General features: G+C 40.8%; 4 protein-coding genes and 1 non-coding gene across 10 annotated transcripts; 4 read left to right on the top strand and 1 right to left on the bottom strand.

The window, feature by feature from the left end:
• Positions 1–2,793: 2,793 nt before the first annotated feature.
• Positions 2,794–8,737, top strand: LOC103981146 (BTB/POZ domain-containing protein NPY4). Its single transcript, XM_009397763.3, has 6 exons — positions 2,794–3,079; positions 3,620–3,780; positions 3,959–4,197; positions 6,059–6,128; positions 6,667–7,833; positions 7,942–8,737. The coding sequence occupies exons 3-6, from the start codon at positions 4,136–4,138 to the stop codon at positions 8,416–8,418; spliced, it is 1,776 nt and encodes a 591-aa protein (XP_009396038.2). The 5' UTR covers positions 2,794–3,079; positions 3,620–3,780; positions 3,959–4,135; the 3' UTR covers positions 8,419–8,737.
• A 421-nt stretch (positions 8,738–9,158) lies between these two features.
• On the top strand, positions 9,159–9,274 carry LOC135637422 (U5 spliceosomal RNA). The gene has a single exon (XR_010496270.1). It is a non-coding gene; the product is annotated as a U5 spliceosomal RNA (small nuclear RNA).
• Positions 9,275–9,920: 646 nt separating this feature from the next.
• On the top strand, positions 9,921–13,986 carry LOC103981145 (uncharacterized). 6 transcript variants are annotated; one of them, XM_065150028.1, is made up of 7 exons: positions 9,922–10,192; positions 10,299–10,428; positions 10,559–11,212; positions 11,323–11,509; positions 12,606–12,689; positions 13,328–13,521; positions 13,603–13,986. In XM_065150028.1, exons 1-5 carry the CDS (start codon positions 9,999–10,001, stop codon positions 12,632–12,634), a joined length of 1,194 nt encoding a protein of 397 aa, XP_065006100.1. In that variant the 5' UTR covers positions 9,922–9,998; the 3' UTR covers positions 12,635–12,689; positions 13,328–13,521; positions 13,603–13,986. The 6 variants fall into 6 exon arrangements, with proteins under 6 accessions (XP_009396036.2, XP_018680584.2, XP_018680583.2 ...); XM_009397761.3 differs by having other exon boundaries at positions 9,921–10,192; positions 13,325–13,986; XM_018825039.2 differs by having other exon boundaries at positions 9,921–10,192; positions 13,213–13,986.
• Positions 13,987–15,585: 1,599 nt separating this feature from the next.
• On the bottom strand, positions 15,586–16,504 carry LOC103981144 (zinc finger protein 7). The gene has a single exon (XM_009397757.3). The coding sequence runs from the start codon at positions 16,318–16,320 to the stop codon at positions 15,751–15,753; it is 570 nt and encodes a 189-aa protein (XP_009396032.2). The 5' UTR covers positions 16,321–16,504; the 3' UTR covers positions 15,586–15,750.
• Positions 16,505–19,903: 3,399 nt separating this feature from the next.
• Positions 19,904–21,711, top strand: LOC103981143 (uncharacterized). The gene has a single exon (XM_009397756.3). It carries the CDS (start codon positions 19,991–19,993, stop codon positions 21,551–21,553), a length of 1,563 nt encoding a protein of 520 aa, XP_009396031.2. The 5' UTR covers positions 19,904–19,990; the 3' UTR covers positions 21,554–21,711.
• The last annotated feature ends 895 nt before the right edge of the window (positions 21,712–22,606 follow it).

Below are 22,606 nucleotides of genomic sequence, written 5' to 3'. Positions count from 1 at the left end.
TCTTAGATTAGTAGATCTCTATCCAATAATCTCTTATTAGCTTTTATTGAATCTCATATATAAGATCCAATAATATAAAGGTTTATTAGACATCCAATAAAACAAGAGTTTTAGCGGATAACTTATATATAAATCTCTACTCATCGTAACACCTATCATATGTGTGTGATTCTCTGTACCCAATAACGAGCTGACCATATACTGCACTTATTAAAAACTCATTTTTGACTTAATGAATTATTATAGTCGAAACTTACGTTATGTTGGAGGGCCTTAAACACGCCAAACACTTTATTCTACATGATTTTAAGATTTTCTCGTACGCTTCCGAGTTTATCAATCTTTTTAATTTATGTAACGAGTCGTGATGGATGTTAAGTCTATTATCCTTAAAATTAAACAAATTACTAATACGATGAATATATTACTTTCAATCATTTTGATAAGTCTCCTAATAATTTTTATAAAGTAAGTAACTCTTCTCCTCTAACTTTTATAGTCATTTTTTATATTTAAAAAAAATCATGAATAGAATATGACCGATAAGCCCAATCTTAGAACAAACATAAAAAACAAGTCAACGACAATAATAGCGGGTCGAATTCTTTTAGATATTTGAGTCTATCCAATCCATCTAGATTTAATTTTGGATTCGTTATTCAGAATGAATTTAAAGTAGGTTTAAAGAGACACTTTCAATTAAAGAAAGAGGCACGTGACATCAACTAAACCGTGATCTCACTCTCCCAATAATTTTATGCTTTCTTAGGCTGACAAATGACAGCTTCCATATATTAATTGCTAATGGCAAGTGATGATGTCAGTTGAGCTAACTGAGAACAGTAAAAGCTGATTTAAAGCTAAATCCACCGTCTAGTGTGGATTAAAGAAGAATACCAATACAGAGGCTGTAGATATGATGATGACAACTAAAGCTGCTCATCTTGAATTCCTTACCATGTATCATGAAGGATCTTCTTGCCAAAAAATATGAACCAAAGCATCAGTATAGCCTATTTTTTTGTGCACCTGCATCCAGCAAATAAAGCAACCCCATTACTGTTTCAGATAATAAAATCAACTAGTCTTTTCTGATAGATGTATATATTACATGACAATCTCATATGACCTGAATTTAACATACCCCATTCTGCTTTAGTGCTTGGAAGACTGTTCTCATGCAGGAGATAGCCATCAAACATGTTCTTGGCATCTAGTCTTGGTAGGCATCTAGATTTGTGGGCATGAAGCATCATCATCCCTTTTGCCTCTTCTCTGGCACCCACAACACAAACTCCCAGAGTCAGCAGCAGCAATGTGGCCAACACCAACACATCAGATTGCACAAAGCACCAGATCTTGTGCTCTGAAAAGAGGAAGAAGACATTAAAATAAGAAGAACTTGTCTCCCCTCTATCCCTGTTCTAGATCATGGGGTTTCAAGAGATCAAATTGTTATTTTATTCAGAGACCCACAGATTCTTCTTCTGAGGTGAGGCCAATAGCACTGCATCCAAAACACCATGTGCAGGATCTTGCACTGTTGCAGCGCCCTTCTGGGGAGATCCTTTTGTGTTTGGATCATGCTCTGTTGTCCCACTAAGATTTGTCCTCTGTTTTGCCTTGATTTAACACCTTGGTTTATGGATTTACCTATACTCAAGCCAGATAATGGTATGCTATTAATATCCTCATTTCAAGGCAGATAATGGTTTGCTGCTGTCACTGCAATCCTTTTCTATCTGGTATGATGTTTGATTCAGGCCTATATATATATATATATATATATAGGCCTCAATATCCATCTTTTCACCTACAGATATAAATATTGGATCATTGGCTGAACTGATGGATTAGATGATGAGATTATCAATTCAATAATTAAAAATATAATTATATATCATGTCAAAAAATAAAAAATAAAACATATAGATAATATTGATGAATTTGGGTTTGAGCCTTGGGAAATGAAAAGAGAGAAGAGAGAGATAGGTGAAGAAGAGGTAAAAACTATATGTATAATGTTCATTCTCCTCTGCTTCACTTGTTTGCTGCAGAAAACAATTTCTCTCATGGGAGCAGAAGTTAAACACAAAGACAAAAATCTCTCATCATCTGTTGTCTAAGTCTAAACAAAGACAAAGATGAACAAAATCTCTTGTACTTCAAACTTACATGCTGTCAGGCTCTCTTGCTGCTCTTCGATGGCTGCTCAATCTGGTCTCAATGACCAGTTCAATGCATTGAAGTTTGTGCCCTTAGTTTACAAAAGGAATGCATCAAATTGTTTAGGATAAGAGGAAATAGTTGTTTGTGTTCTACTACAGTCTAGGGTTGAGTTAATGATACTGATGTTTGTGATCTAAGGTTAGATTCATATGTTCAATCATGATCCAATTTTTTAGATTCTGTGCCTATTTAACACCCCCAATGACACAAAACAGTATTTAGTTCCAATATTTGTATTTATGCCTTTAATTAAATCTATCTATTTCTACATCATTCAATCCAATTCATTTATCAGTAACTTTAATAGTAACCTAATTTTGGTTAATGGAAGAATCCAACCCAAGTCAAATTGCATTGACTTTGAGTTGGAAAAGGGTGTATGTTAAGTCCAATCTAACCCAATCTATTATACTTTTAAGGCTGCTGAGAATATCTACCCAAGCGAGGGGTAAGAATGTCAATGACAGAAAGACTGGGGAAGCTGAAGCAATGAAGAGGTGCAATAAATGGAGTGTAAAGCAGAGGAAGCAGAAGAGAGAGAGAGAGAGAGAGAGGACGAAGCCACTTGTTTGGCTTGTCCTGTTCATTGGATTCGAAGGATATCGTCTCCTTTTGCTGCTGCTGTTGCGTGTCTGTGTTCTCGGGGCGGTGGTGTGTGGGGGTGAGAGAAAGACTGACAGTGGCCCAGAAGGTGCGGGCATGGGAGGGGGCATGATGGACCTCCACCTGCTGGAAGAGTGCCGTCCTTAGAGCCTGAGGACACCTGCTTCTTTCCATGGCTTCTTTTCCTGCCATGTCTCACTCCGCCGCTGTTGCCGCTGTTCTTGTTTGATGTTGATGGCACTTCATGGTGGGTTATGGCAAGCTCATTCTTGTTTATCTGAGTTCTCTGTTCTGCTGTTTAGTTCTGTTCGATCTTTCTCTGTTTTGGCTGTTGAGCCCGTTCCCTTCTCTTTTGCTTGTGGTTTCTTTTCAGCGACTGCTGTCTATCTATCCAAGAACATAAACTGCTTGCACATCATCTTCCTTTGTCTTCTTTACGTTGAGAGTTCAGGCGATTCAGCTCGGTCTTCTCCGTTCTTCTTGCTCCAAAAGCTGGCTGCATATTATATTCAAACCTTTCTAGCTTTTAGTACCACGTTCAAGCCTTATAGTACTAAGTGCATGCAACATCACATGCCTTCCTGGCTCTAATGCAACTATTCCATATGCTTTTTCATGTGGATTTTTGCAACTTGGCAAGATTCCTTCACCAGAGCAGTTGTCATGGCATCCTTGAACTCCTCATTGTTTTTTTATGGGGGAAAAAAAGGAAGAAAAAGATTCTCTCTGTCTGCGGTTTCATAGTTCCACTTCCTCCTCACATAGAGGTGCTGTCATGGCGTCGCAGGTGATTCGATCCCAACGACTGAAGCAGCTTGATTCGAGGAACATGGCTTCAGTCGCCAGATCTTAACGACCTTTCAAGCAAAGCTTCGGAGAGCCACCACCACCATTATCAAATAGAGGGAAGGGTGCTGGTGTCTCCTCTGCCTGACCAAGTTGCGCCAGGTTGCGTGAGCTCTGCCATGGAGCTGGGGAACAGCAAGGCCTCTCCCTTAGACCGCATCTCTTGGTTGCTTGCTCGACCAAGTGGGAGGGAAAGGGAAATGGCTGTGTCAACTTATTGATCCTTTCCTGATCTGCTCTGTTCTGCAACACTCTGCTTATTTAATTATTGCTGTTGCAGACTCACAAGGGCTGGAATACTCAGTCTTCTTCCTCCTACAGTAGGTCCACGCATGATGCTCTGAGAGCACCTGACACACTTGTTTATAAGAGTTGCCGTTCCTTAGATGCAAGGAATGCAGGGTGGCATCAGTTGAGCAGAAGTGTAGAGGAGAGGGTGCATTCTTTTTGTTCCAGGATGAAGTTTATGAAGCTCGGATCAAAGCCTGATTCATTTAAGAGTGATGGGAAGGATATCAGGTATTAGATGCCTCTTTTTATTTTTACATTGATATGGGATTTTTATGTTTCTTTTTAGAGTGCTATACATTGTTTGCATTATGTTTTTTGCACTTTGTTTTTTTCCTCCTGTCTGCATTTTCTCAAACATTATGTGGAAACATTCTTTTTTTCCCTTTTCCTTTGCTACTGACTGGTTGTGGATATAGATTACTTCTTAATGGCCATTGTTTGACCAAAATCTTAGTAATAAGATAGATTTAGGTAGGAATATGTGCCTTACCCAACTCTTAGTGGTAAGCACAGATAATGGATTTTAACATATCAGGGCTATTTGATTTATAATTACCACTAAAGGTTCACAAAAATGCCTATTTTGCCTTTTCTCATTCAGGTTTTGCAGCAAGCATCAGTAAGTCTGCTTTCTGCAACATTTCCTGTTCAGCTAATTAAGACAAAATTGATCTTTTGTTTGTGAAGGCCATTTATTCTTAGTGTCTCTCCCAAGTTTTTCATCAAAGCATAATACATCTGCAATTTTGTTTTGTTGTATCATTCATATGGTATAGTTGATGCTTCTTTGTTTTAAATCAGATGTGGCATCCCTCATAAATATTATGGGATCTGTTGTCAGTGAATCTGATATTGCACAACTTATTATTAGTTTTCAAATATTTATTCAATTTCTCCTATGTACAAATTAGATAGTGGAAAGTATTGGTGTTACACATGTCTTTTATATATGATACAAAAATTTATGCAATATTAGTGATCTCTTGCGCCCTTGCGTTTGTCTTGCTTCCTTTTCCATGCTTCACATAATATGGTTCTAAAGAAGCTATCTTGGTGGTATCATAACTTTTGATGCATTTTCCTCTACGAAGAGCGAGATACCTTACCAATCTTGATGATTATGTATTGATATGATACCAATCTAAGAATATATAAGATAAGTTGGGCTGGTTTGTATTAATATGCTTCACATGATAGGACAATAATGGAAGAGTAACATTATAAGTGTGAACTTTTTTGTTGATAGTTGCTTCTTCTTCTTATTTTACCTTTACTAACATAAAACTTTCCTTAAAGTTGATTAAACATTTCATTAATCGGTAATAATACCTGTTGGTAACAAATTTCAAGTTTGATCCCTGTACAATAATAGATTCTTACAAGAAATCATCTCCCATGATTTAATGGTTAGTCATCCCTGGTCTATGTTTTCTGAGTTTCCTATTAGTATCCTATATATGTTGTTTCCTGGATTATTTTATAAATTTTCATTTAGATTTTATTTCTTCTTCTTCTGGTGGTGGATGCCTATCCAAATTTCACTCTGTCATGCTCTTTGCTTAAATAGGCGAAGGAAAACTAGTTAGACTTTGGATAAACAATGTCATACTGTCAACAGATCGAAACATTTTGATATACATTTAGACACATGAGCGTGAAGTGAGATACAGTTATGCTTCATGTTTATAACCATATGGAAAATGCTCGCCAACATAGGCTATTATCCAATTTAGAACTCGCTTCTCACTTGGTCAGGAACAAAGGGAATTCTCTGAACTTTGAACTGGGTTTAGCTGATGCTTGTGTGTAGAAATAATACTCTACTACTGTTTCTTGCACTAAATAGAACGATTGACTAATGCTTCATTTACAAAATCTAACGGAGCACATATTCTTTTCTGATAGCTTTTGATTTTGCAAGTGATGTTTGTTCAATCTGTTGCTGAAGTCCCTTTCCAATTTTACTTAGCTGCTGTAATGGTATCTCCTAATGCGTTGAGAAAAAAAATGTGATTATACTTGTGCTTTACGTTATCTATGTCAAAATATCTTCTATCATGATATAAAAAGGACTTGCTTATCTTTGCAGGTTTGTAGCAACCGACCTGGCAGCCGATATCATCATCCATGTGGGCAATATCAAATTCCATTTGCATAAGGTACTAACACTTTCTTCCAAAGAGTAGCAGTAGAGGTAGGACATCATCACCCATTGTGATTACTCAACATTGCTCCTGAGATGTTTGCATTTGGTGTTGAACTAATTATTATATAATAATACCCAATAAGATTTCAAGTTTAGCATAATCATTACCTGGTAACATTAGGATCAATGATCCAGTCATCATCAATAAGTGTGGGTGGTATAAATTTTCATGTAATGCTGGATTACTTGTCACCCATTTCAAGTAACTTTTTCATTGTAAATAAATAAATATAAATGAATGCTCGCTTGCCTTATATCTTTAGTGTTAATTATGCTTTTCTTCATGTCTAGAACACCATTAATATAATTAGAGATTTACAATACTGTAAAATGATGGCATCAGCATTTCATGTGAAAGAAAAAAATCACCCACTATTCTATTCTTAATCATTCGTGTTTGCTTTCGTAGTTCTGCTGGTTTAATTGTTTTTATTTGCTCTTCAAACTTCTAATTACAATGGCTGGATTTTCTTTACCAACTGAACATGCAGTTTCCCCTGTTGTCCAAGAGTTACTACATGCAGAAGTTGCTGATGACTACAAACAACGAAGCAACTGATGAGATTTGCATTTCAGATATTCCTGGCGGTGTTGCTGCATTTGAAATTTGTGCCAAATTTTGCTATGGTATGACTGTGACACTCAATGCTCACAATGTGATCGCTGCTCGATGTGCCGCTGAGTACTTAGAAATGCACGAAACTGTCGAGAAAGGGAACCTTATCTACAAAATTGAAGTCTTCCTCAGAGCTAGCATTTTCCATGGCTGGAAAGATTCAATCATAGTTCTCCAGACTACAAGGTCTCTTTTGCCATGGGCTGAAGACTTGAAGTTGATTAGCCACTGCATAGACTCTGTAGCCTCCAAGGCATCCACTGATGCTTCCAAAGTTGAATGGTCATATACCTATAACAGGAAGAAGCTTCCATCTGAAAACGGTCCCAATGAACAACACTGGAACGGAGTCAGGAAGGAAAATTCAGTGCCTAAGGACTGGTGGGTTGAGGACTTATGTGAACTTGAAATGGACTTCTTTAAGAGGATCATAGTGGCCATCAAAGCCAAGGGGAGAGTCTCTTCTGAAGTTATCGGGGAAGCACTGAAAGCTTATACATACAAGAGGTTCACAAGTTTGGGCAAAGGACCTGCGAGAAATGGCATTGATGCCACAAAGAGCTCGTCATGGCTGGAGACTATCATTTCGCTGTTGCCATCAGAAAAGGGTTCTGTTTCATGCAGTTTCCTTCTGAAGTTACTAAGAGCTGAAAGCTTACTGAATTGTGGTGAAACTTGCAAGAAGGAACTCGTGAAGCGAATAGGCCGCCAGTTAGAGGATGCTTCAGTCTCCGATCTTTTAATTCATAGTACTTCGGGGAAGACAGTATATGATGTTGACACCGTGCTCAATATAATGGAAGAATTCATAATGCAGGCCGACAACGAAGATCATCCCGGTCCAACCGCAACCGACGAGACAGCTCTGGCTTCAGGGAGCTCCAAGATCTCTGTAGCCAAGCTGGTTGATAACTATCTTGCTGAGATTGCAAAAGACCCTAATTTACCTCTTTCCAAGTTCATTGATCTTGCTGAACTTGTTCCGAGTGATTCAAGACCTGTGCACGATGGGCTTTATCGTGCCATCGATACTTATCTCAAGGTACTTTTTTGGGTTAGACGGTGTGATTGCGAAGGTTAGATTTGTCTCTTTGGATTAAGCTATAATGCTGATGCATGGTCTTGTTGTTCTCGTTTATGTTACGAGCAGGAACATCCAGGCCTTAGCAAGAGCGAGAGAAGAAAGCTATGCAGCCTGATGGACTGCAAGAAGCTCTCGGTGGATGCTTGCGCACACGCTGTACAAAACGAGCACCTTCCGTTGCGGTCGGTGGTGCAGGTCCTATACTTCGAGCAGATGCGGGTATCGACTTCCGCCGCCAGCCGTGCTGAGAGTGGTGGTTCATACGGGAGCTCGAGGTCGGCCATCACAACCAACACCGAGGATGACTGCGACGGCGTCGCAACTGGGGACCTGAATTCTGTGAAGGGACATGAATGTAGCAGGAGCAGTGGTCACGACAAGAGTGGTGACAGCAAGGTGAAAGGCACGACGACGCCGAAGAAGATGCTTCGGAATCTAATATCGAACAAAGCGCAGGCTGGGGAGAGCAGTAGCTCCTCCGACACATCTGGAAGTCCAAACTCAGCTAATCCGGAGAAGGAGAAGCCCAAGTCGACCCGTTGAAGGAACATCGTCGGTGAGAGGCACTGCTGCTGATGTCTTTCTTGGTTTGATGAACCACCAGAACCAATTTTACATGCACAACCGAGTAATCGAAGTACAATTTTCATGAAGATCGAAATGCGAATGCTTAATTCTGGGTAACTCTTGTTCTCTTGCTGTACATCGAGCAGGAATTAGCATAGACTGGAACACTTGATTGTACTGAAATCCATATGAAATTTGGCAGACAAGAAACCCATAACTTGTAGTTATGTAATGCAACTCAGCTTTGAGATGTAAGAATGACTCTTGGAAAGAGAGAAGAAGAGTTTGCTCATAATAGGAATGGAAATTACAAGCGTCAGGGTAACCACTAGCCATCTTTCTCTCTGTGGCCATATAATTGAGTTGCAGATACCCAAAGCGGGCAACTCGGAAACACTGATGAAGATGATCGAGGAGAAGGTGAGCAATTATTCATCATCTTACGATGCTACCTTTGACTTTCTTAGCAAAGATCATCTGCAGCTGCTCTTCCCATTGCACGAGGAATCAGAGTGATCTCTAAAGTTTGTCTTCCTCATCAACACAAGAAGATGGAGCACGACGATTTCCATGGACTTCGCACGCATTGATGCCAAGGAGATGGTGGGTGCGAATGAGGTGGTCGAGGGGTTTTAGTCCCACATCGGTTAAGCGACTATGCAGTCGGGGCCATAGCTCTATATAATGAAACGAGTGTCGACCATTACAAATCACGCAGCTGCGTGGTGAGCACAGAGCGAACTATTCTTTCGCCTTTTACTAAAGAATACCGTGTGCACGCCACATAAAGCAGCATACGCCAATTTTTGGAGGGTCCCGTCTTTAACGAGGTGGGCCCCAACAAATCACACAGAAAATTTCTTAACCTTAGGGCCGTTTTTACATACTTTGAGCTGAGGGATATTATTTTATTATAAAAAGAGTAGAAAACTGTCAGAAAGCAAGATTAGAGAAATATTGTTATTCTTATGTAATTACAATGTTTTTATGAAATTGGAAAGTTTGTTTCTTAAAAAAGACTTAAAATATTGAAATATTCTTGAATTTATACTCGCTATAAGAAATTTGATTTTAATAAGAATAATTTAATTTTTGGTCATTTATCTTCATGTGTATGCTTCGTCCAATATATTGTACTACATTATTATTATTTTTTAAATATTAGCGATCTATCAACCAACCAATTCCTATTTTTCTATCCGTATTTTTTTTAAAAAATAAATATTCTAATATAACTTATACAAATTAAATATATACAATTACTAAAAAAAAAGCTCCTCTCTCTTCTTTGAAACGGTAAAAGGATCGCTACCGAATCAAATAGTATATTATGCGATTCGAACGAGTCTCGACCTCCATCTTTTATCTACTCCCACATATTCGATAAACTTACTTCCTATTTTCCTTTCTTTTCGGTCCGTTCCAATCGTTTCCGATTCTAATAAAAGAAGCCTATGCTTATCCACTTGTCGACACAAATAGCGATCCGCTCACCTCTCTCGGCGTCCCCGAGTCCATTCACGACCGTCCAGATCAAATCCAACGGACTCGAACGGATGGTCACCTTATGCAATATATTGTTCGTGGTACCACCTCCGAGGAAAAAGGTTGCCATCTATTCGTTTGGGGCTTCTTCTCGATCCGAACCGTGCTTCGATTTCGAGGAGGATCGAATGGCGACGACTTTCGATCGGTGGGAGAAGGATCCTTTCTTCGCCGCCGCGGAGGAAGTCCAGGATTCCGCTGACCGGTGAGGAATTTGGGCATTTTTGTTCCTTTTTAGGGTTTTCTCTGCCCATTTTTGTTTATGGTGATGTGATCGAGTTATAGGGTTTTCTTTCGACTTCGATTCGTAGGCTGGAATCCGTTTACAGGCAATGGACCTATACGCGAGAGAGCACGTCGAAATCCGCTGGCAGAGACGAACCCGTCTCCGGCGAGCTGAAAAGGGAACTTCACACAGCTCTTGGCACCGCAAAATGGCAGGTGACATCCGATTCTCTTTTCCTTGTCGTTTGATTTTATCGAAGTCTCCTGTTTTAATCGCTCGCTAGGGTGTTGCGTTTGAGAAGATTGTTCAAAATCGGATTTTGATCGTCCGTGTGTTGATTCTCAGCTTGAAGAGTTTGAAAAGGCTGTGAGATCGAATGATGAGGCATTGTCGGTTGGGGATGATACGAGAGCTCGACATAGCGAATTTATGTTGGCAATTGGAAGTAGGATCTCGGCGCTGGAGAATTCTTTGAGGGAAACGAGCTTCAAGGCAGGGGAGGGCTCCCTGACATGGGTTCGATTGGACGAAGGGGAAAATGATGAACTTGCACAATTCTTGTCCTATACATCGTTGGAGGATAGGAAGGAGATTCCAATTGCATCGGCCATCGATGTGAAAGTTGGGAATGATTTAATCAGGACTAACGGAGAGGCTTTGATCGACTGTTCAAAGGATTCTCGTCACTCAAAGCAGTTGAGTTCCTTGCATAGAGAGGATCAGAAAGCTCATAATATCCATAGATCAGCTAGCTGTGCTGGTGATATTGGGGCTTGCGCCATCACAATTCCTAGTGAAGGTGAAGATACTTCTGAAAGATCATCAGATGATCGGTCTAATCTCCCTCCTCCACGGGTACTCAGTTTATCTGGCCTCTCCAGTGCATTAGATTCAACATCAAGGATGAGATGGTACAAGAATGGATTTAAGAAGTGGTCTGCTCAGGACCGACATGATGTGATGGAATCCATTCCCTTGAGAAATCATGAACCAAGTCAGGTGACTAACTTTTATTTTTCATTTCTTCATGGCATTTTTTCAAGGTTTGAATTACTTTCTATGGTAGTTGTACGTTTTCTTTAACATTTTCCTTTTTGTTGTTGCCATAGGGAATCAATGGATGCTATGAAAGAAGTAAGAGCTGCTTAAGTAGTCGTGGACAGGATGTATATAATAAGCATCTTTATGGGTATCTTGGAGCTTTCCAGAGGCTACTTCGAAGGTCTCAGTATCAGATCCAATATGGTCACCATATCAAAACAATTCTTTGGGCTACTCTTGTTGTTTTGTTGATTGGTGAGATACTTTTCTATTATAATTCGTGTTTTTAATTGCATTAATGATGTCAAGGAGTGCATTTTCTTTCTCAAGTTGTTTGAAGTGATGCATTTGAACTTAAATAATAAAGTAAGATTTCATCTAGTTCATGTTGGCAGGAATTTCCACTAGTTTACGATTGATCTACCATCATTATCAGCATTATATGGGCCAAGTTTATGAAGGAATTTTGTTCATGTGTTACCACATGGATGTCTATGTATATAGCGAGGAACAGTATCCATTAACTAAAAGAAGGGAATTACCATCTAGGTTGGATACACATACATATGCATGTACACACAATATTTTTTAAAAAGTCATTTATTGCAAAGGATGTTGTTAGAAATACAAAAATATTGGTTCCTACAAGGCATAACACTAGGTATTGCAGGATTTGTATCTTGATATATCATCAGATCATATAGTTAATGGTAGTTAGTGAAGGAAACATATACATTCACCTTGTTGGAAGTATTGGTCTAATATGTAAATCCTACATGAGGGAAAACATAATTTGATTTTTGTATTACATGAATAAGAATAAAAAAAATGAGGTTCTTGTTTTGTAGAGTTTTTGTTCATATGCATGATTGTCTATGATCCATCTAGGCTAATTAAATATTGGCTCTTTTCAGTAGCATAAACTGAGTTATGTTGTGTGTCTATGCAAAAGTTGTTACACATGTAATAATCTTCGACCTTTATTTTTTTTAAATTCAATGTTGGTTTTTATTGTACATGATCAATTGGTTAAGGAAGTTTTATGTGGTTGGATGCCAGATGCCTTAGTTGACTTCATTACCAACATTCAATAAGACAAATGTTAAGTATACATTAGAGCTCAGTTGGCAAACCATACAAGTATCTGAAAGTTATTTTTACACGTACAAGAGTTTTGAAAATACATTCATTACTTAAGTATCTGTTCATATTTGGAAATCCACCTGGGGCCACTGGACTGTGTTTTAAATAAATGCTCTTGTTGATTTCTAGATCCAGTGAGTAATTTTCTTTTCATCTTATCAGAAGCTTCTTCTGGTTGTATCCTTACCATTTTAACTTAAACCTGCAGTTATTTTTGTGCTGCATTTAAACAAGTAAAATTTTCCCGTCAGTATCAGACTCTGTGAGATGCAATTGTTTGAGCGGCTTTCAGGTACGTTCACATCTTCTCATACACCTGCAGTCACATATGCACACTATTCGGCATAGTACCATGATGTTGCTCGGATAAACCGAGGGACAATATATTGTTAGATAACAAAGATCATGAAGCATAGAGAAACCAAATGGCATATCACTGTTGAAGATGATACAAAATGAACCTGCATGCTTGTCTCTCATCTCATCACAATTTAGATAAAGCAACACCGTAAATAATGCCTTAAAATCATCATCTGACCTGTACAGCATTTGGTAATCCAGGAAGCATGAAAAGAAAAAAGGACCGCGTTGAATAAAAGTTTTTTAAGGATCAATTATCAGAAATTTTGATTTTCATTATTGTCGATGTTACTAGCTTTGTTCAAACTGCTAATATCCCTAATATTTTTGCTGTATTATGTGGTTCTGTAGGTCTCCATTTACATGCATTTCATATATAGTTGGCTCTTCTCTCCTAGAAACATGCTTTTGTACTTTGCAGTGGATTAAGAGCACAATCTGCTTTCTTTTAAAAGGGATGTAGCAGAATGTGCTGACTGTTGTAGTCAAATATTCTGAAGATGCTAGGCACTGAAACATGCCTTTGTACTTTGCAATGGATTAAGAGCACAACTTACTTTCTTTTAGCAGAACGTGCTGACTGTTGTAGTCAAATATTCTGAGGATGCTGGGCACTGGAATACAGAAGAGCTTTTGTAATGCCCGATGAAGCCCTTTGGCTTAAGTTAAAGGCAGGCAGGAGGAACAGCTCATCAGAGAATGACACCATTGCAAATTGCAGAAAACAGACATTTTCTTCAAAATGGATGTTCTGCCTTCTGAAGGTGGAATATTGTGGTAGTAAAACTTTTATGTTCTTGCCTTACAAGCTACTCTTTACTAATTACTATTCAACTGAAATGAAGCAAAAGAGACATGTCATGATCGATTGCCTCTGATCCAAGTTGAGACAATTGACCTGGCAGTCTCCAAGAATTTCACATCTTTGACATGGGGCGCCGACAGAGGGGTTCTTTTCACAGAGGCCACTGGTACTACGTGGAGGGTAGAATTTGAGAAACACCGAAGATACCAAGGGGAATTTATCATTTGATTTTTTTGTGAATATATCGGCCTACTTATTAGTTCTGTTGTGTGCTGTATTGTTCTTTAGATCTATCATACATGGATGATAAACTACTTTTGTTCATTGTGTATGAACTGTGGATACCAGACTTGGCACCATGACATTTGCTATTATGTGTTTTTATAATGTATATGACAGATGATCAAGTAATTGACTTTTTATATTTGTGGAGGCTGTTTATTATTTCACAAGACAATTTTGTAGGAAATATATTTTCTCCTATCTTTTTGAGATTATGAATTCAGCAAGTAATGCATCTAGGATGACAAAAAAGTATTTTTTTTCTTTGTTGAGAATAATGGAGGGTGATTACAAATTTAACAATTCTTCTGATGCTTGTACAGGGACTTAAAAAACTAGAATTATCTCCTCAAAATGAAAAGGAGAATTAACCATTAGGCCATACTCTGCTTAAAAAACATATTATGTACTCAGTGATGGTTGGCCATTTGTTCCTTCAAGAAGAAGAAGAAGAAGATATTTATGTTTATTTTAAAAAATATTTAAAAATTTAAAATTAGTAATAAATAGTAAAATAAAATTATGAATAGAAATATGTGATACCAAATCGTTCAGTAATGTATTCCTTTGAGGCGTCAGAAGAAATCATTACATAAATTATGGTGAAATCATTAATTTAGCATCTCCAAAAAGTCATAATAGTAGGGATCTAAGACTATATATATATATATATATATATATATATATATATATATATATATATATATATATATATATATATATATATATATATCTTTTATCTCCTCCATCAACACCCTCCACACAATAATATCTATTTATAAACATCACACATAATTGAAATCATGTATTCCAACACTACAGAGTTGTTGGGTGAGCTACACACGCATTATGTCGAGTGAACTTAGGAACCATGGGATTCAATTGGCATACTAACACCAAGGTGGATCGAAGCCAACTCCTATATGATGAGATGAGAGACAACCCTTCCGTGTCCCCAAGAGCTGAGATCCCGGAGTGGATACAGTGAACAGGACACAAGACAGAGACAAAATGGTGTCGTAGTTCTATTCTAGTTCTTGTCACATCATCATTTCTCAGAGGCCATACATACACCTTCTCCTTCCTCCATCGGTAAGACAAGAAGCAATGCTCATTGTGTCTGAAACATGTTGGATCAGCACTTAGCTCAGTGATGCAGAATGCTTTTTTTTCCAATTAAAGAACATGTATATTTTAGATTGTTTTGAGGATCAATGTCCAGCATCCTGAATTATTTATCCTGCAGCTGCATGATCCTGGTCAGGACAGCAAAAGAATAAAAGACAAAATGCTTTGCAGACAAGTGGAACTAAATAATATGATGCATGCTTTTTGGATGTACATAGTTCAATCTTCATCTAGCTCAGCTCATGTCTGAGGTAGTAGAAGATGAGGAAGTCATCAGTGGTTTACTGGTGGAGGTTATTGTTTATTTGGGGTCTCCCGAGCCACTGACAAAAAAGAAGTATGTGCTTTAGTTGCTTTTGAGATGAACAGAGTTTAGTACGCCAAACTGTGTCATCGACGGGCTCAGCTTCTCCGGATCACAAATTGGAGCAACCAAAACTTCCAGCGATCATGTTTTCTGCTGTAAACATCATTCAGACAATTTAGTGGCCATTTTTCTCTTCAGAAGCAAACGATTCATGTTCTTATGAAGTAGCTACGTCGATTGGTGGATCAATAGTTTCTGATCAGACTAGAACATGACTTGGGCATTGAGACACAGAACAAGATGAAGAAATCTCCAAACGTCATTCATGGCTTTTCATTCTCTTAAGCTCTACGTACTACTAAAAAGGCTTTCTTGACATTGGCAACGGGAAACATAAAGCTGGACTGGACATGATTGATGAACCGTGTGGCTTTGGATGAGATAGCTTGTGAGGGATGGATTCGAGAGTTATCAGAGCCTGAGGCTGAGGTCAAGATTGTGCTGCGCTGAGGGTCCCTTTGCAGGTTCGGAATCGATCTGAAAGCTCCCAGTCCAGTTCGAACGCGCGGCTTCTTCGATGGCGAACGACGACGACATGGTCCTGGTGTGATCAAACCTCGCCGCCATGGACCTCTCCGGCTCCCGGATTTGCTTGTGGGCCATGGAATGAGGACGAACGCCGAGGGACTGCAGGAACGGCGCGTGGAGGGGAAGATCCATCACCCTTGTTTGTGCTGCGTGAGACCTCCTTGCGGCGCACCTCTCTCGTTTATGGGCGTTCTGATGCCCCCCCAGAGCTTGCGAGCTGTAGAACTTCCTCATGCAGTAGTTGCATGAGAACATCTTGTGGGTGAGAGGTTTGGATTGGGAGCCGGAAGAGCTCCCTTCTCCTGCGGTGACTCCCCCACCAAGCGTCAGGTTCAGCCATTCTTCCCCGCTGTCACCGGCCGTTACACCCCCATCAGAATCATCTTCTCCTTGCTTCCCACCGCGTGCTGCTGCTTCCTCTTCCACTTCACCCATTTCCATTTCCATTTCCATGTGCAAGTAGCCGAGCCTGGCAGCAGCTTGTAGAAGAGAAAGATGCCGAAGAGAGGTGAGTCCGAGAGCCGAAACCAGGTATGGACTGGGAAGGCATATAGGCTTTTTGGGGTTATGGTGGCTGCTTCCCTTGAAAAGGAAGGATGCAGAACAAGGTATGAAGTGGAATAATTGCACGGCAGTATTCATCAGCAGAAAAAGGAGTGTCAGTGGATGCTTTACTCGAGATATATCTTTTGGTATCAGTGGCCCACGTTGTGGTGTTTGTTATGCTACGGGCGATGCCGCTGCCATGGTCACAGTCGTTTAGGTCAATTCTTCGGATTCTTCACTCCTCTTCCTCATCAGGTCTTACCCAGTTTACATGATTGTCTTCTCTGAAACCAACAAGCTTGCCTATCTTACGAGCTCATCCACATCCATGTCTTGTCAACCGCTGCACTTGTTTAACATACAGCCACAGCCACAGCCCAGCTTACAGACCCGGAACAGGAGGAACAGATATGAAGAGGCCATGCAGGATTGACAGCATCTCATCTGGTGTTTACTTCTGTACTTGTATGTATGTGTGCACCAAGCTGATCTCATGCAGTTGATTGAGCTGTGTGGAGATGCCATTACAGTATTGTCCTTGCTACTTTCTGCAAATGTCAGGTCCCACAAAAGTACCAATAACGTGACATAAAGTTTGGTTAGTCTTTTGTTCTTCATTAATCTTCCTGCATCATTGTGCTTCTTCGGTGGAATATCTTGGTGGAGGTGCTTTAATAGAACTTGCAGGTCCAAGTTAGTGGAGTATGTTTCAGTAGAGGTGCCTTTAGATCTACTTGAAATCTGCAAGGAGAGCTTCTTTCCATGGATTAGGATTGCTGGGAAGACCATATATGTGTTGTTTTCAGCTGGCCTGTGGTGCACAAGCTTTGATGCTGAGGTTGGCCAGTGGTGGAATTGTTTGATGACTCAGTCAGTCTGATCTAGAGTGAACCATTGTGTTGATACCATAGCTGCTATATCTCGTCTGTCTGAGTAGCAGAGACTACCCATAGCTTGTCTCAGTGTGTCTCATCTTGTGGTAATGAATGATCATAAGCTGTAACACAAATGGCTGCCATTAGCAGTCTGTCAAGTAGTCCCAAGAGGAAGACTATACGATTGCCTATTATATCATAATTATCAGTTACTTTTAGCTCTAAACCATCAATGATCATTTACAAGTATCTTAAATACTCAAGATGGAAAAGATAAATATGACAGGCCCAACATGATTAAGAGGGAGGGATATTGGAGGAGAAATGACTGCCTTAACTAAAAGAGTCGCAGACATGTTTCTCTATGCTGCATAGTAGGTGAATGAGGAGTCATTATGCCTAAGAGATGCTCATTATCTTCTTCTCTTCCTCCTCAAGTCAAGAGAACAAAAGGTGTGAAATTATGGTAGTTCTCTTTTTCTTTTTGCCTGTGGAGTTCCAGTGGTCCTCAGATGGGAGATCTTTAAGAAGCCCTATCTGGTCAGCAAGTGGACTGACTGAAGGGGAAAAGTAGGAGCATTTCCAACACTTGTATCTTTCTCATCACTTTGTCCTAAGCAGCTTAGCTTGTGTGCATCTTGAGGCTGCAAGCAGAGAGTGAAGCTCAAGTATTTGTTTCTGAATTCTTGAGAGGCATTGCTTAGACATTGCAAAGGGGAGTGAGAATTCCTCCTTTATCATGGGTGATGTGAATAGGGAATGAAGACCTGACAGTGATAGCTTCAAGTACTTGGATTCGAATTCCCACAAAGAGGTTAGATTGCGACCAAATGAAGTACAATAATTCCCCAACTTGGAAGATTAGTTGCCGATAGGGACCATATGATAGCAAAAGTGGAATGGAGAATATCTACTCAGGGTAGGATTGCAGTGTTTTTCCACAAGAAATTCTAACATCAACTCTGAGGTTTTGAGTAAAATTTTAATTATTGAAACTGATATAAAAACCTGATATTATTTTTATTAAGATGACACCTGATATAAAAACCTGATGCTAATAAGGATAATCTATTCAGTCAAAATGATAATGGATGATCTTAATATTAACATGAATAGTTACTCTACAGTTGACTCTAAGCTAATAGAATAATCTATTCAGCCAAATTGACAATTGATGATCCTAACATTAACATGAATAATTATTTTATAATCGCAACACTCGACTAGTCGATAATCTTTTAGCTTAATAATGACTGAATAACCTTTTTTGATATTATTTTTTACCTTGATATAATAATTACCCAACACACTTCTCCTTTGCATTATCAAGTTTCTTAATATTTCGAAATACGTTTTTATCGGGCAAACCCAACATAATTATTTTAGGATCATCCGACAAATCTCGGTTCGAGTTGAAGTTCGATTACATGTAGGATAACTTATCAATTATTTATCCAAATATTAATACGATAATTGACTTGCTAAATTCTAATTTCATTTCGAGCAAGGCCATACAACACATTTACTATAGCTCAGAAACCAAAAGTTAGGGCATATTAAACTTGAATTGTGTTGCCTTGACAAGAGGATAAGCATGTAGAGAAACTTTTGTACAAACAAATCAAGCAAATATTGCATTAGAATGATGGAGAGACACAAATGATAGGATAACATACTGAAACGTTTGTGTCATGCATTTAGGAAATAGATCGTTAGACAGTGTTCTCATTTCATGTTCAGGTGTTGCTTTTAAGCAAAATTATATTATATATCCCTCTAATTTTTCATATTTATTTGTATGTGTGTTTAAATCGAATTAAAAAAATTGGATTCAGTCTAAATTGATTCATCAATAGTTTGATTTTAAAACTTATAAATAATTCCGAGGAGGGTTATTTTCTTCGATTTCATTAACCATTATGAATAAAAAATAATTAATTTTAATTTTAAAAATTTATCTCAAACAAATCCATCTGATTCAAACTAATTAATCAAACAAACTCAAAGGCTCTAAAATTTCTAAAATCAATTGGGTTCAAATAATACTCTCCACGGTTTTATTTTAATATCATAGTTTTATAAATGATATGAACCTTAATTTTAATTAAATTAAATCGAATATCATCAATTCGATATGATTTGATTTGATCCTCAACAATTCGATCCCTAAACACCACTTATTCCTCTAAATTTAAGCATCAAAGATATGGATGTGAAAACAATTTTTATTTGCTAAATCTACTGTTCTATTAATTCGAGCGTGGGTGCATATGAATCGCACAAGACCGAGGAAGAAGAAGAAGAAACCCGATCCTTCTCTGCACCTACGAAACATCAGTTAATGCATGGCCAACCTCACGTATGTTTCCACGTCCAAGAGAGAGAGAGAGAGAGACCCGACGCCGCCGTGCCTTCGTCACCCCATCTCTAAGCCACGAACGAGTCGGTCAACGGGTCAAACACCGATACGTTTACACGTGGCTTTGGCCCATTGGCCCAAGCCCACGGACTCACCATGTGTGTTCTACAGCCGTTACGTCGACTGCTTCATCTGCGACTACCGCTGCACGACAAGAACAGGCCAGCCTTTTACCACGTCCACCCGTCCCGTCCCCTGTGGCTAAGCTGCACCTTGTCTCTTATACCAACCCGCGGAGAAGCTTGGACGGCAGCAGCCTCCACATCCTTAGCCTGGAGCAGCCATGGAGGACCTGTGGTCATGGCTCGCCACCCTCCCCGAACCATCACAATGGCCTTCCGCCCCTCCCTCCCTCGTCCTCGCCGCCTCCGCCGATGCCAAGTCCATCCGCCTCTCCGCCGACCGCACCGCCGGCTCCGACGCTGAGCCCCTCCTCACCTTCTCCTTCTCCCTCCACGGCTTCCACCTCTCCACCACCTCTCGCACCCTCTGGCTCTCGAACCCTGTCCCCTCCGCCTCCCCTCACCTGCCTCTCCTCCTTCAGCTCCTCCGAGAATGCATCCCCATGTCTCCCTCATCATTCTCGTTCTCGGCGCCGAAGCTCGAACAGGGATCCCTTTCGGCCGCCCTAGTCCGCGATGACGGTCAGGCGACGCCTTTCCTCTGCCTCGCTCTTCTCCTCCGCCTCTTCTGGCTCTGCGCGACCGACGCCCCCGCCGAAGCCGGCTTCCTCTTCTTCAGCGCCCTTGACGCTCCCCTCGAGCGCGCCCTCTGCTGCCGGCTCGCTCTGCGCGGCGTCCTCCTTGCAGTCGGGCCGGACGTCGAGGAGCGCTTCATGCGCTCCCTCGGTTACATGCTCTCCAAGTGGTGCCTCTTCCGCCAGCTGCAGGGCAGTGCCGCCAAGCGTCTTCTCCCGGCCGGCTTTTGCCCCTCGTACGCGGCGGACAGGCACGGGCTCTGGGTCCTTAAGGGCTTCGCTCCACTGCCGGCCATGGGCCGGGTCGATGCCTCCGGCGCGACAGGTCTGGGCCTGGAAGCGACAGACTCCGCGCTGCGCTACGCTCTGGCACACCAGCAACTCGAAGCTGTGGTCCAATTAGAGTACACGATCTGCACGCGGGACCCACGGTTTATCCGGGTGAGCGTACGTGTCGACAACATACGGCTTCGCGTTGTCGGGCTCCGATACGGGCGAAGCAAGGACGAGGAGACCGGCAGAGAGGCAGACGACCTGGACGGGGAGCGCCACTTCCCGTCGCGGGCCCGGGTGTGGGTGGGACCAGAGCTGGGAACGCCGTACGCGACGGGGCCGAGCCTGGGCCGGTCGAGCGGGAACCCGGAGCGGCAGATAGAGGCGACGCGGACAGTGAAGGGCCGGTTCGGGAGCGGGAAGGCGGCAGGTATCAAGGCGGCGGCACGGACGGCGACGAGGTTACAGGGGCGTAGCTGGCGGTGGGAGCAGGAGGCGGAGGGCAGCGCGGCGGTGTTCGAGGGGGTGCTCTGCGACCACGCCACAGGGACGGAGGTAGCGGCGTGGACGCCGGCGGAGGGCGGCGGAGGGAACCCGAGTGCCGGCATGAGGAGGAGGTACAGCGGGTGGGGGAGGGCGTTCAGCAAAGCGGGCGGGGTGGTGGTGGCAGGGGACGAGCTGGCGGAGGCGGTGGAGTGGAGGGTAGGGAGGGAGATGGAGGGGAGAGTGGTGATGTGGAGGGTTGGGGGGAGGGTGTGGGTGAGTTACTTCGCCAACGAGGTGAAGACGGGCTACTTCGAGACGAGGAGCGTAGAGTGGAGGGAGGAGGTAGAGTTGGCTTTGGTTGCAGGAACAAGTGAGCCGACAGCAAGATGAAGTGCCATGGGAATCTCCGGCCGCCAACAAGCTGTTGTTCGTATGAAATCCAATTATAATTTACATAGTTGTAAACCGAAAACAGTGTTATATGAGTTTAATTATGTGTTACAATATTGGTGAATTCTTGAAAAAAAGGTTAACTTTGATTTTTCTTCTTTTTTTTTTACATAATGCTCCAAGTTTAAAAAAATTTCACATAATATTTTTATTTTAAATAATTTATCTTATCATTGTTAGTTGTCGATCGCTCTCTTCATCTCAAGTTTGGTCATCCTATGTCTAGCAATCTTATCCACTAAGTTTTTGTAAGTTTTGACTGTTGCCCTCGACCTCGTTGTCGTACCTTCGTATATTGACGATTACATCTCTATGCGAGGGTCGACGGGCTAGGCGACTAGGCACGAGCGAAGGTGCAACAAAATTTTTCTAAAATTACGAAAATAAAATGATATTTTCATAAAGTTATGAAAAATTAAAAATATTTTTTTTTCAACAATTCACCCTTATAGTATCTTTAACAAATCAATCAAAATATATTTCACCCAAAAACAAAAAAAAGTATGGTTTGTCATGTCAAAGTTAAATCCCTTATGATGGTCAACCAACTTCAAATTTAATTTTGCCTTTCTGATGCCGTATTTGACCTTAGAAGCCACACATAACATGTCGATGATATCCGGTTTCAATTTTGAGGAACCAAAACCGAATCATGTAGTCGATTCAGTTTGAAATCATCTAAACCGTTGACCCAATTTAAATTCGATTCTGAGAGTCAAGACTTACTCAATGTCTTCAAATTCAAGTTAGGCATGGAAGCATAGGATTTGCTTATCGGTGCTGTGGTGGGCTTCATCAAGAACACATGATGCAGCAAAGTCCAGAGAATCATCTGATGGTTAACCCGACCAGAGCACAAACCAGTCTGGTAGCAGAAAAGAAATCTAAGATGAACATGCTGAAGTAGAACTTTTTCTTATCAAATGTTGGGAGTTGTCCATTAAAGAAACCTAGAAAGCACCACCAAACCAAAAAAAGCAACACTCATGTAAC

The sequence above is a fragment of the Musa acuminata genome, chromosome BXJ3-4 (assembly GCF_036884655.1).
Source record: "Musa acuminata AAA Group cultivar baxijiao chromosome BXJ3-4, Cavendish_Baxijiao_AAA, whole genome shotgun sequence".
In the NCBI taxonomy this organism is placed as follows: Eukaryota; Viridiplantae; Streptophyta; class Magnoliopsida; order Zingiberales; family Musaceae; genus Musa; species Musa acuminata.
Note: the sequence above shows the minus strand (reverse complement) of the source record. Positions and strands in the feature narration are given on the sequence as shown.